Source organism: Ahaetulla prasina, chromosome 6, assembly GCF_028640845.1.
Source record: "Ahaetulla prasina isolate Xishuangbanna chromosome 6, ASM2864084v1, whole genome shotgun sequence".
NCBI lineage: Eukaryota > Metazoa > Chordata > Lepidosauria > Squamata > Colubridae > Ahaetulla > Ahaetulla prasina.
The window spans coordinates 46,967,975-46,982,399 of record NC_080544.1 but is presented as its reverse complement, the minus strand read 5'-3'; the positions used below and the strand labels follow the sequence as shown (position 1 = coordinate 46,982,399).

The window sequence follows — 14,425 nt, the reverse complement described above, 5'->3', positions numbered from 1 at the left end:
GTTTCAGGTACAAGAAAGCCCTTTGAGTCTAGTTCATGCTTGGTTTTCAGAAGAAAAAATGTATTTATGTTTAGACAGATTATTCTTTATTAGAGCATTTTGTTTAGAAAAGGACTTCCTTCTCTTCCTCTTTTCTTTATATATTATGTTTTCGGCACATAGTTACTTTTTCTTCAAAAATGCTGTTAACTTTTATTTTTTGAAATTTTAACTTTTAACTTTCTGATAATCAACTGGTGAATGTAAAAAAAAATCTGATCTAAGGGTATGATACATTGCTTTTGATTGAAACAGTGTTTAGAACAAGGGATTAGTAAAGACTATTTTCTATAGCAAAAACTTGGTGAAGTTTATTACGTGCAGTTTGTGCTGTACTTTACTTGATAGATCTGTTATTAGCAAATTAATTTAGACTTGTAGGTTTCCTAATCACTTGGGATCTGGCAGTTCTTCTAAACAACACGAGAGAATTAGCAAGTATAATCTTTGAATGCACTCTAGTTTCTGAATTATTATTAATGGAGACAAATCATCAGCATTCCTTTTCTCCTGATTTAATTTTATTGGGGCAATTTGTTGAAGTGATAAAGAAAATTGAAAAAATAAGTTTTCATGTATTCATTGGAAAGTCCCCTAGGAAATCTCATTGACTTGGATAATCAATTCATTGCAATAAATCTGCAGCAAAATAAAATCTCCCAAGCCTATATCACAAGAAGCACCTGGTATATTAATTCTGATAACTTAGCTTGGGAAACCTGGATTGTTAGAAGCAATTTCCTATATATGGAACTATTTCACTTAAGTCCTAATTTGTCCAATATGAATGATTTCTCACAGAAGAATTATCTCTAAAAATGTGGAAATCTAATTGCTGTATCACCAGGACTCCAAATGTCATCTAAACCAATTAACTGCTAAATTCATGTATGCTTGATTCCCCTAATGCAATGAACACCAAGAAGAAACCATACTACATTTAACTGTTTTAGTTTCTATTTAGCTGTGCTAGTATAAAAAGATTATTATTAAATCACTTCAAAAAAAATTAATCAAATTTTGGAATAAAAGTAGTAGATGGCAAACATAAAAAGAACTGCAGAAAAAACAATGGCTACCAACCTGCCTTCCATTGAGGACCTGTATACTGCACGAGTCAAAAAGAGGGCTGTGAAAATATTTACAGATCCCTTGCATCCTGGACATAAATTGCTTCAACTCCTACCCTCAAAATGACGCTATAAAGCATGGCACACCAGAACAATTAGATACAAGAACAGTTTTTTCCTGAACGCCATCACCCTGCTAAACAAATAATTCCCTCAACACTGTCAAACTATTCACTAAGTCTGTGTTACTATTAATCTTCTCATCGTTCCTATCACCCATCTCCTCCCACTTATGACTGTATGACTGTAACTTTGTTGCTTGTATCCTTACGATTTATACTGATATTGATTGTTTCCTGATTGCTTATTTGTACCCTATGACTATCATTAAGTGTTGTCCTTAGAATTCTTGATGAACATATCTTTTCTTTTATGTACACTGAAAGCATATGCACCAAGACAAATTCTTTGTGTATCCAATCACACTTGGCCAATAAAAAATTCTATTCTATTCTATTCTATTCTATTCTATTCTATTCTATTCTATTCTATTCTAAAAGGATATTCTATGGATAGAATCAATAAAGCCTTAGCCATCTCATTCAGTAACACATGATTGTAAACCAAATAAATATATTTGGATTTCTTTTTGCTTAACTACTTTGAATTTAGAGGAAAGAGTAGAAAAAATTAACCTTAAATATAATTATGCAGTAACTTTTAGGACTAGCAGAAACTGTGTATGAGTTTCTGTGTGTTTTGTATGTTTGTTATCTTTGTGTCTACAAATTATAATTTCTTTGATTTACGCTCTTGAATTGTCATTCAATTGCTATTATGGAAATAATGTTAAGTTTCAATAATGATAATAATTAGCAATCATTATGTTACTGCAAATTCTACGTCACAATGTATTAAAGTCCTACAAAGGTTCCAAATAGATACACTAGAAAATTACAGGAGTTATTTTCTTGTATAAATAAAAAACAAAGGCATGGGAAATTAACCACCAATTATTTTGGTAAACCTGCAATACAAACTATCTATTACATCTGCTTGTGGACTTCCATGTACAAATCTGTGAGAGATGACAAAAGCAAAGCATTCCAAAAGCAAAGTTTATGGTGAACCATGGCCTAACTACTGATTGATGTTTTGTGCTCTATACCAAAAATATTTTCTTTGTTATCTAAGTCAGGTCATCTAGATGTTTTTGTTTGGGTCCATTTCAATGATTTCCTTTTATCCATGATTCAGATCACTATCTTTAAGAAGGCTGAAAGAGAAATTTCTTTTTAGCTGAGAGCAAGACATTCAATTTTTCATGTGTTTTCTTATATACACAAATATGAGTGTAAAGATGCAGTAGTATGTCGTTACTCATCATTATTGGTTCCAAGAAGCACAATGAGTATCAAAAATGATGAATACCAAACAAAATTTTCCCACAAGGAATAAAATATTGTTAATTTTTTATTTCATATTACTTTCAATGGCAAGATGATGGCCATATAAATAAGAAATGATTTAATCATAATACCATGTTTCCCCAAAAATACAACTACCCGAAAGTAAGTCCTAGACTGATTTTTACACATGCACCTAATATAAGCCATACCCCAAAATAAGCCCTAATTAAGATCTCGCCCACTCCAGAGTACATGGATAAAAATTAAGCCAGGGTGGGGAAGCGAACTGCCCTACTACTTACCTTCAGACAGTTGCAGCCAGGCCTCACACACCCTGACACCTGCCTTGCTGGACGATTTCTTCTGCTGCCACCAGAGCTTTCCTGAAGGCTTCTGTAGCCAATAACAGAGCTCCAGGTTGATCGAGACCTTGCTGGCTGCAGAAGAAATTCCTGAAGGCCTCTGACAGTGAAAAAGAGGCCGGGGGTGACGCACGCAAGTAAGGTGACTCAGTGGACAACATCCCCCCCTCCGAAAATAAGACCTGATGCCTTTTTTGGTGGCAAAAAAAAGACAGGATCTTATTTTCAGGGAAACATGGATAGTTTATTTTTTTTTAAAGAGTTTGATAAAACTCATTTCCAGTGATGAGTTAATGCCACATGTAAAATCATAACATATGATTCCCCAAAATATCTTATGGGAAGTTTACTTTGAATATCAGGAACATGAGATGATCTGGAGCTTCAAAATGCCATTTATAGTAATAAAGCATTACCAGCTATATCAATACACATTATTAATTTCTATTTCTTTTTAAAGATTCTTCTCTATCAGCACACAGATACACACACAAAGACAATGTCATACATGCAAATCTCTTTATCTCTCTATAGTGTAAATCAGACATAAGGAACAAAAACATTATCAGGGATTAGAAACCATATTCCACCATGACTTATTACTATGTTGACTTGCTATAGTAAAGCATAATTATTGCTGTTCAGATGAAGACTTCTGTGCCTATGGAATTTGCATCCCCACCCTCAAATCTAGACTTATGCTGATTTTTCTCTCCTCCTGTGCTAAATCTTTTCTATTTACTGTAGCTTGGTAAATATTTCTTTTTCCCCTAGAAACTTAATCTCTCTTTCTCAATATCAGTCATGTCTGTCCTGACATTAAATAACTTACACACTTTGAAAATCAGTTCTCTAATTGAATTTGTGGACTCAAAATGGGTTTCTGAAAATTATTCACTTCCTCAATGTGAATTCCTTGGGATCAGAGTTTTAAACGTAACAACTTTCCTTTACGTTTATATCCTGAATGAACGCTCTCAGAGTTTATGCAGAGAACTGACCTATTATCCTAAATCATGACTACATTTTTGTCATTTAAACATGTTTTAAATATTTGGAATCAGACATTGCTGTGGTTTCCCCAAAAACTTTGAATTTATAAAACTACTGTTTTTTTCAGCCACTAGACACTCTCTGAATCGGAATCCTTTTGCCCCCCCAAAGGATCTGCTGGCTTAAGGGAAGGGAAATAGGCTTTTGTAACTCTTTATCTACTTTCTGTTACCTGTCTGCGCAAAGGAATGCGCTTTGTCAGTTTGTGTACCGCTGGTTGACTGCTGAAGTCTGATTTCTTGGTTGTAGATCTCATACGGCACACGATGACGGCCACCACCATACAGACAATGATGAAGACTCCCGAGCAGTAGATGGAAATCTCCACGTAGTCTGGGTATGTTGGGTAGGGTCTGTTTGTGACTGAAGCTACAGTGCAAGTGTGAAGGGGGAACAGGCGGGACAACAAATTAGGAGGCAGAAAAATGTCAAGCTGAAGAGAAAAGAAGATGTACATAGATGGACCTCAAGTACAGGTAGCCCTCAACTTACAACGGTTCATTCAGTGACCATTCAAGATTACAACGGCACTGGAAAAAGTGACTAATGACCGTTTTTCAAAGCTATGGCCTTTGTAGCATCCCCACGATCACGTGATCAACATTCAGATGCTTGGCAACTGGTTCATATTTATGACCGTTGCTATGTCCCAAGATCATATGATCACCTTTTGCGGCCTTCTGAGAAGCAAAATCAATGGGGAAGCCAGATTCATTTAACAACCGGGTTACTAACTTAACAACCGAAGTGATTCGCTTAACAAATGAGGCAAGAAAGGTCATAAAATGTGGCAAAACTCATTCAACACTTAAATGTCTCACTTAATAACAGAAACTTTGGACTCAATTGTGGTCGAGAACTACCTATACACTGCACCAGGTTTGTAAGACACCAAATGCCTAATATTTCCACAGTTGGATCCAACTTAAAGGACAGGATATTTTAGCGTTTCAGTGCTTAGCATATCTAATATCTTAGAATGTGATGAAGCTGCTTTTTCTTTATTAAATGACCCTTTCAAGATAAATTGTGAATCTGATCACTGTCGGGGTTATTAGCCAACCTATTTATATTTGAAATTAAGACTACATATTATTGGAATTATGTGTGTGATCACCTTTTCTTCTTACTCTATTTTTCTTTTTTTTAAGCCAAGGTCCTTTAGATAGGAAAACAGGCACATAATTCATTCCAGATGAATAAACATTTATCCCAATCTCCCAGTATTTGGCCTGCAGCAAATGACAGGTTTAGTAAAATAATTTTAAGGAACGTGGTAGTTAACTCTGTGGGCCACCTGAACACACAATGAAAGCCAAACAAGACTGAATGCTAGTGGAAAAGCAAGGCTTATGAGAGAACAAAGCATAACAAAGATTAGGCATCAACTACCTTGGACTTCTGTACTTCTACTGAAAGTTGGCAGGAACTATACATCAAATATTTTGAATTAAGTTTTCTCATTCATGAATACTGCCAAATTGTGCTAATTACATCAATTTTATCTTCCTATGCATCTCATATGGTAATAAGTCCAATGAACAAGGTGATAGATATTTCTAAGAGATAAGCATAGGATCAGGGCTTTTAATGTCGGAAGGAACCGAGCATATAAATTTTAGATCCTTTGAAAACTATAGCTATTAAAGCATTGCCATTTAGTGTCTTATAGTAATGTTTTTCACTTTAATGGCATTTAAGAGGATGTTAAGAGCACCTAAAACTCAGTCTTATATCCAAGAATTTTGTCAGAGCAACTCATGAAATCTAATATAAGTCTTTATAAGGCCAAAAGGGATCAAATTATTATTTTTAATAATTACTTTTTTAAAAAAACATAGTTTTTCTCCCCAAGGCTTCTGTTTTCTATAATTATTACAAGTACTATCTATTGTACTATCTGAACAATGATAAGAGTATATCATGAAAATGGTGGCCTAATTAGTTGGATATATTTGCCCTAGTAACAAATGCAGGAAGTTTAAATTTGTAATGATCAACAATTTCAAAAAATGATTTCAACACTCCTCCTAGATACAAATTAGCTTCAGCATAAATACACTCACATATCTAGGTAGGCAAGTACAGTTTATAAGTAAGCTTACCAAGGGGATATTGTACTCATATTAGATCTAGTCCATAAATGGCACTAGACAATTACAATTCTGGTTTATAGTTACCAACTACCAATGTTTATTTTGCAGATCAACCTTTTCCAAACAGATATATTTGAGTAGCAAACTTTCAATATTCCCAGCTATCACAGCTACACCTCCAGGGGATGACCAATTTTATATCCATTTGTTTTGGGTAGTATAATGATTTGCTGATATCCATGTGATTAAAAAATTATGTAAGATTAAAATAAATATGACAAACAATATCTTAGCCTGCAGTGACTTTAGAGTTTATAACTTTTTGGGTATCTTTTTTTTCACACTTTTTATTTGCATCTGTTAAAAAGCACTATTAGGAATATCAGTTTATGTAATATGTACTTAATCGTTTTACTTCAGTATTAAAACAGTAGTAATTCAACAAGTATAACCGGTCAGTATAAAAGCAATGCATATTAGAAGCTAATCTTCCACATCATCTGATGTTAATACTATTTCACATAAATTGACCAAGTTGTGCTTGAGCAGTTGCAAATAGGGTAGTAATCTGGCAAGCAGAAGCAACAGCCACTTAAATCATAACCACCTGTTTAGTGATGAATGCAGCTTGCAGCTTCAAAAGGTAATAAGTTAAAAATATAGTAATGTGGGTTTTCTTACATTAAGTGGAAAGAAAGAACCTTGGAAACTTTGAGAAAAATTTACAGCCATATATAGCCCAAGTATAAACTATATGCTTTAGTAATACATGCATGCAGGAATCTTTATATAAAACTATAAACAGAAACACACACAAACACACAGAGCAGCAAATTATTAACTGCAACTTTTAACAACTTAATGTACAGTTCTGTAATAATAACAACGTAAGGAAATAGGTTAAAGGGTTATAAAGCAAGCAGTTTTTATTCATCTAGATTTCATTATTTTCTAACTGACATTTTCAGCTAGAAAAGCAAATTACTGTGCACTTCTGCTCAAAACAGAAGCAACGTCATTGCAAGCAAGACAAAACACATTTTGCAAACAAGCAAATTACAGATAGTCCTCAACTTACCACAGTTCATTTAGTGACCATTCAAAGTTACAACGGTACTGAAAAGGGTGACTTATTACCATTTTTCACACTTATGACCATTGCAGCATCCCAATGGTCACATAATTTATATTCAGATGTTTGACAACTGACTCATATTTATGATGGTTGCAGTGTTCAGGAGTCATTTTATGACCTGACAAGCAAAGTCAATGGAGAACCCAGAGTCACTTAACAACCATGTTTCTAATTTAACAACTGCAATTATTCACTTAACAAATGTGGCAAGAAATTTATTTTATTTGTTCATAAAAAATAGAACAAATTCACTTAACAAAGTTTTCACTTAACAACATAAATTTTGGGCTCAATTATGGTCTTAAGTTGAGGACTACCGGTAGTAGCCCATTTGCTTGGAGCATGCAGCATTTAAAGAGTACACCAAATCGATTGTAAAGTTATAGAAACACCGCTTCTGTATTCCCTCTTCTGTACAGCAAATTCTCATGGATATATATCTCAATTTGCTGACGTTAATATCTTTTCAAAAGTGTTCCTTCAAATTCTCCCTCCGACTTCCTTTTAAATTCTAAACTTCTCAGAGAAACATAAACGGGAAAAGTTTATGATTGTCTTTAAAGTATTCTTCCATTTTTTTTAATGGGAAGTGGGGTAAAATAGTTAAGAATTATTCAAATGAATTCCAAAACCACCCTAGTCCATAATTTTGGACAGTCATTGAATTTTTTGGGGGAAAGGAATTGAAAAGCCCAATTGAGACAGAAGCCGTGTTATTTAATAGCAATCAACAATGAAGCAAGAAAAGGAAGAAAACCATGAGAAGATAGCAGTATATACCTGGCAGGACGGTCAACCATGCAGAATGAAAGGATATCCCAATAGAATTACCCGCCAAGCATGTATATTCCCCAGCATCCTCAAAAGTTACATTCCGTATATAGAGAACCTCAATTTCTTTGTCCGTGGTGTTAACACCGGCAGCCTAGGAAAAAAATGGAGGCAAGAGAAAAGCTAGACATTTTAGGAAATTGTTGTGGATGGGAAATGGGACCACGGGAACTTGGCACTTCCGAAGAAGCAAAATTTCACCGCCGTGGGGAGATCCCATCCACAAATCCTCAACCAAAAGGCAATTACCAACAGATCCCAGCGCACCTTAGAGAGGAATAAATCATGTATACCCTTCACCAAACCTACACTCACCACCTAAGTATGCATGCAATCAAACAAACATGGAAAAATTCGACCACAAACTGTTTTTTGTTTTTAAAAATGGCACAGAAACATAAAATGCACAAAAGAAAAAAAAGAGAGAGAGAGAGATTATTCTTCAAATTAAAGAGGAATATCAGAGACATAGACAAAAGAGTTGAAAACTAAGAGATAATACTATCAAACGGAAGTATGTTCATTATACTTTTGATAGAGGCCAAACAGTTATTTTTAAAAAAAACACCTCTCAGGCAAAATCATTAAATGTTATGCTAGTAGATAACAGAACAAAACAACATGTCAAATAGAGATGAGAAGTCAATCTAAGATTGTTTGGTGTGCCTACACTGTGTCCACTATTTGTCAGGGTTCCTGTACCTGTCCGGAGCAGGTAAGGAAAACTTTGCGAATTGACACTATTACCCTTATTCTCCCATAATAAGACATCCCCTGATAATAAGCCCTATCGGGCTTTTGAGCGCATGGCAATAAGGCCAAGCGCTTATTTCAAGATTCAAAAAAATATAAGACAGGTTTTTGGGGAAATATGGTATCGTAAACATGTACAAATCAGTGTTCACTAAAATGATCTTATTGGTATGGACACCAAGTACAGTGAGATACAATGCCATTTTTCATACTAAATCTACTCTATTGGTTCAATGTTTCAAGGTAAACAATAAGATTGCTCAAAGGGCAAAATAAAAAATCTCAAATTAAACAATGTTCTAAAACAATCAACATGGTAGCTTTACTGTTCTATTGTGCACATGAACAATGGAATTAACAATAGAGGATTCATGTCCATTGACCATCGGAGCAGGATGATTTTACATGGCTACCAAGTCTGTCACTTTATTAACAAGAGCCACATGATCGTATATAGCTTTGTACAGCTCAAGTATTTAAATAATGTAGTCAGCATTAGATTTCCAGGAAAATAGTTTATGCTGAACTGAATCTACAGGAATTCAGATCTGATACCATGGAGAAAAAGTCTAGTTAGTATATGCTACCCACATGATTACTCTTTAGTCCTTAAGTTTATCCCAAATACTAGTTGTGACTAATAGGGTAGGTATAGTCACCACATATTCTTGGAAAAGAGAAAGGGCAAACCTGAAAAAAATGGGAAATATGAAAGAGATTCATGAGGATAAAAAAGGTTTATGTTGCTTCACAAAGAAAAATTCAAGAGCAAAACCAAGAAAATAAATAATTAAGTTAAAGAAATCTGAAGGGCAGCTTCCTGAAACAAAGATCTGTCCTTTTAAAATAAAGGATATATGGTCTTTGTAAATATATGGGTATGGTAGACACACAGTCAAAGAACGAAACTAAGGGAAAGTCAGAGGTTAGAGTCCTTCAGAGTATGCTGAGAAAATATATATGGACAAATATATTTGTATGCTTCAAAGAAAAATACAAAAGGGTTCAGAAGCAGATAATTAAAAAGACATGAATACTGTTTGTGGGAATTTTTCCATGGCTACTGGAGTAAAACCAGTTGCATCTTCAAGACAGGATTATAAATGCACCAAGGTCATAGAGTTATCCTAGAAGCTGCCTGTAGAATCCCAAAGCACCACTTTTCCAGCTTCTACATCCAGCTTTCTTTAACAGACATTTTTTACCTTTATCTGGCTGAACCAAAAGCCAGGCAGACTGGTTGGCCTCCCCTATATAATTGGAGACCTTACAAATATATTCTCCAGCATCCTCCTCTGTCACATTGTACAGTTTCAGCACTTCAGCATTGGAACTATTTATCCCCGAATGCTAGAACAGACCAATAACACAGGAGAACAATGTAACTGCTACCCCAAATGTACACACCACCATGGTCCCGCCACCAAAATACTGAAGATGTCTTCAATTAGCATATGAGTAGATAAATATTATACTTATTTTATTTTTTAAAAAGAGAATAGAACGGAAAAACTCTTGAGTAGACCAACAGTTGAGTGGTGCCAACTCCTTAGATTCCGGGCTCTTATTATTTCATAGCAGAACAATATTTTGTAAGTAAATCAGTGGCTGCCAACTTGAAAGTTCATTGCCCAGTAGAAATTTCACAACAGGGTGGTGAAAAATTGACATTTCAACATCTCTGACATTCGGTAAAACCAGCACTGCCAACATTCTTTGGCAGCAAATATGACCATTTCAGAAGGCCACTTACTGTTCCCCTAGGCTTGAATATTAAAGGCAGAGTATAAGACGCTGAGCTTGTCGATCGAAAAGTCAGTAATTCAGTGGTTTGAATCCCTAGTGCCTCGTAACGGGATGAGGTCCCGTTACTTGTCCCAGCTTCTGCCAACCTAGCAGTTCGAAAGCACATAAAAAATGCAAGTAGAAAAATAGGGACCACTTTTGGTGGGAAGGTAACAGCGTTCCGTGAGCCTTTGGTATTTAGTCATGCTGGCCACATGACCACGAAGATGTCTTTGGACAGCGCTGGCTCTTTGGCTTTGAAACGGAGATGAGCACGGCCCCCTAGAGTTGGGAACAACTAGCACATATGTGCGAGGGGAACCTTTACCTTATAGTTTTCTGTATTTATTTTGAATATTCTTTGCAAAAAATAATAATAATCATAAGTAATACTAAGAAAAGGATATGGCTATTCTCTTAATAAATAATGAGATCTGAAAAATAAATCATTTTGCTAGTAAATAAAAGGATTTCTAGAGCAGTGTTTCTCCACCTTGACAATTTTAAATTATGTGGACTTCGACTCCCAGAAATCCCTAGTCAGTATGCCTGTCCCTAAATCGTAAAAGTTGCTGAGATTGAAAAACAGTGTTGTGTAAAGGGTAAATTGCCAAACAAATGTTTGCTTTTGTTTCTGTCAAGAGTGGACAGTATTGTTAAGTCACCAGATGACGTCAAACGGTAACTCCCGTGAGTGCCAGCTCATTTTCGCACAGGTAAAATGAAAACGTTCTAGTTCATTCAAATGAATTTGTTCTCTTGGTTCCATTTCACAATAACATTTGTAAAATAATTACTTATTGTCTCAAAAATGTACAATAATGATAATAGTAATAAATTTACCTTTAAAACTTCCAAATGTGGTAATCCATCTGGTCCATATTTACTTCCATTCTTTTCTACGTGTTTTATCCATTGGATATGAGGCTGGGCATCACTGTAGACTTTGCAGACAAACTCGGCATCGGTCCCAACAACTGCAGAGGTATTGGCTGGTAGACCAGCTTGCAGGATAGGCCTGTGTGGTGATCTCTCTATCAAGAAAGGGATTGTGGGGGTGGGGGGGGGAGATACAAAAGAGAGAAATGAGCATACAAAGATGCAAAATTCATTAATGTGGCCAAGATAAGTGTTAGTGCACATGAAAAAACTTTTGGATGAATGAATATCACAACCAAACAGAGAAAAAGCTATACTTTCAAGATTTATTTTATTTTATTTTTTATTTATTTATTTTGTCAAACACAACAATATATAAGTATAAGCATGAAATAACCACACAAATTGAATACAACCAAAGGGAACTTTAGGATAGGAATAGTAGGCATGCTGGTGCTCTTATGCACGCTCCTTACAGACCTCTTAGGAATGGGATGAAGTCAACAGTAGACATTCTTTGGTTAAAGTTTTGGGGATTTTGGGATGAGACTACAGAGTCAGGTAGTGCATTACAGGCATTAACAACTCTGTTACTGAAGTCATCTTTTCTACAATCAAGACTGGAACGGTTCACATTAAGTTTAAATCTATTGTGCGCTCGTGTATTGTTGCGATTGAAGCTGAAGTAGTCTTCAACAGGAAGGACATTGTAGCAGATGATTTTATGAGTTATACTCAGGTCATGCCGAAGGCGGCAGAGTTCTAAATTTTTTAAACCCAGGATTTCAAGTCTGGTGGCATAAGGTATTTTGCTGTGAACAGTGGAGTGGAGAACTCTTCTTGTAAAATATTTCTGGACACGCTCAATTGTATTAATGTCCGAAATGAAGTGTGGGTTCCAACAGGAGAGCTGTAATCGAGAATTGGTCTAGCAAATGTTTTGTATGCTCTAGTTAGTAGTGTAATCTTTCCGGAGAAGAAGCTATGCAAGATTAGGTTTACAACCCTTAATGCCTTTTGGTGATGTTGTTGCAGTGGGATTTGGCACTTAGATCATTTGATATGAGAACTCCAAGGTCTTTGACAGATTGAGAGTCATCTACAAGGTCATGTCCATCAAGCTTGTATTTAGTGTTCTGATCCTTTTTAGGGGTGGGATGGATCTCGAGTCTTTAAGTTTGTTGTTTACAAAATTATAGAAAATGCGATTGGATTTTGTACGCAGAAGGTCTTCTTGTTTGATATGGTAATTGGTGCATTGAATCCTTATTTGGTGGCATATATTTTTGTAGCAGTTTTTAAAGTTAGCTACATAGTCAGTTTTGTTTTTTCGCGGAGGTTTTTTTTTTGGATTGGAGCTTTTTTATTGTTATGGGTAATTTGTTTTTCCTGATTTTGGTGGTGATTTGTGCTACGTATAGTTTAATGACTCTATTGACTTCAAGCAAGAAAACACTACAGTGGTTTTCAGCAGTGATACAGTTAGAGAATAGAATTTGCCAGTCAAGAGATGAAAGGTTGGTATCTATAAGATCATAGTTGGCTTTTTGAAGTTGTAGTTTGGTATACTATTATTATGGAGATTATTGTAAGCGCGTATATTGACACAAAAGTCTATCATGCTGTGGTCACTGTTGGAAAAGGGTTCTTTTATTTGTAGTCCATAAATTGAGTTTGCGTTGTTGCAGAAGATGAGGTCAAGGCAGTTGTTGAGTCTTGTGTTGTTAGTTACTAGTTGATCAAGACCTAGATTTGTAACAGCATTGTACAGGGTAGTATGGATGAGCTCAGTTGTACATTCATTTATTTTCCAATTAATAAGAGGTAGGTTGAGTTCACCCAGAAAGATGAGAAGATAAGGGCAAGAGGCAGCCCATGTTAGCAGTGTGGTTAACTTGTTTGCATGTGCGATGTTGTAGTCGGGGGTTCAGTAGCATAGTAAGAAGCGAAGTGTGATGTTAAAGGACAGTTCGCAGGTGATAGTTACTGGAAGAGTGAGTTTATGTGCAACTTGAATATTTTTTAGATTCAGTGACTTTTTATAAAAGATAGCCACTCCATCTCCCCTGCGGGTTTTGCGATCCGACCAGAAAACATGATATTCTCTTTCTGAAATGATGGAGTCAGGGAGGGATGAGTTCAGCCATGTTTCGCAGACAAATATAATGTCGAATGTACCAGTATTTAACAAGAGGAGAAATTCAGGCATTTTGTTTACAATGCTTCTTGCATTTATCAGTTTGTATTTAAGTTCAGCAGTGGCTGATATAGAGGAAATAAGGGGCGTGCGTACCTAGTTTTGGATGATAGCTGGTTGAAAGTTCTGTACGATGGATGGTTGGATGTTTTGGGTGATGGAGGGTTGGATGTTGGGCAAGTGATTGTAGGTTTTTCTTTTTATGCAGTCAGCATGGTAGTCAATGTATAGGTTGGATTCACCTTCATCTTGCCGTCTTTTGAGTTCTGTGCGGAGTTCGTGGGAGCAGATCCATTGCAGAAATGATAGATCAGGCCGTGAAGTTTGCTGTGGTTGGGGTGGTTCTGGCAATTGAATTTATAGCATAAATGAATTTTTGTTTGCTGGTCTCATTTATGCAGATGACTATGCAGAATCTAGGCACCACTTAACCATCACTGTTTTTGTTTTCTGGTCCATCTCTGGAGACTTCGATTATTTCATCAGGGGAGATGGTGGGTGTATTATAGTTTCTAATGATGTTATGAATCTTAGTGATATCTGGTTCACTGGTGTTATCTAGTCCAAATAATATAGCATTTTGACGTTTTTGTTCTCTCTCAATGGTATCTTTGACGAGTATGGCTAGGTTGTTTGGCAGATATTTGTGGTTTAATGTAGGTTGTGGGTTAAGTTTAGATTATGTTGTTTACAAATTAACACTGAACTACTACTGAAACATTATCCTTAAAGGAGCAAAGAAAGAAGTTTCACAGGAAATATAGAGCAAAGATTTATAGCAAACTTCATCAATTACAACTTTTTTAGTTACTGAGA

At 35.6% G+C, this 14,425-nt stretch overlaps 1 protein-coding gene across 15 annotated transcripts in view; it reads right to left on the bottom strand.

Annotated features, from left to right (window-relative positions):
• Window positions 1–14,425, bottom strand: part of FGFR2 (fibroblast growth factor receptor 2) — a 173,696-nt gene that overhangs the window by 32,030 nt on the left and 127,241 nt on the right. For 7 of the 15 annotated variants that reach the window (XM_058188393.1, XM_058188394.1, XM_058188390.1 and 4 more), the window contains 3 exons: window positions 11,377–11,567; window positions 9,954–10,098; window positions 4,100–4,302 (listed from right to left, as the gene is read on the bottom strand). In XM_058188393.1, the coding sequence (XP_058044376.1) occupies window positions 4,100–4,302; window positions 9,954–10,098; window positions 11,377–11,567 (539 nt within the window). Of the gene's footprint in view, window positions 1–4,099; window positions 4,303–7,944; window positions 8,090–9,953; window positions 10,099–11,376; window positions 11,568–14,425 lie in introns of all 15 variants that reach the window. The other 8 variants (XM_058188391.1, XM_058188396.1, XM_058188404.1 and 5 more) reach the window with 3 other exon arrangements.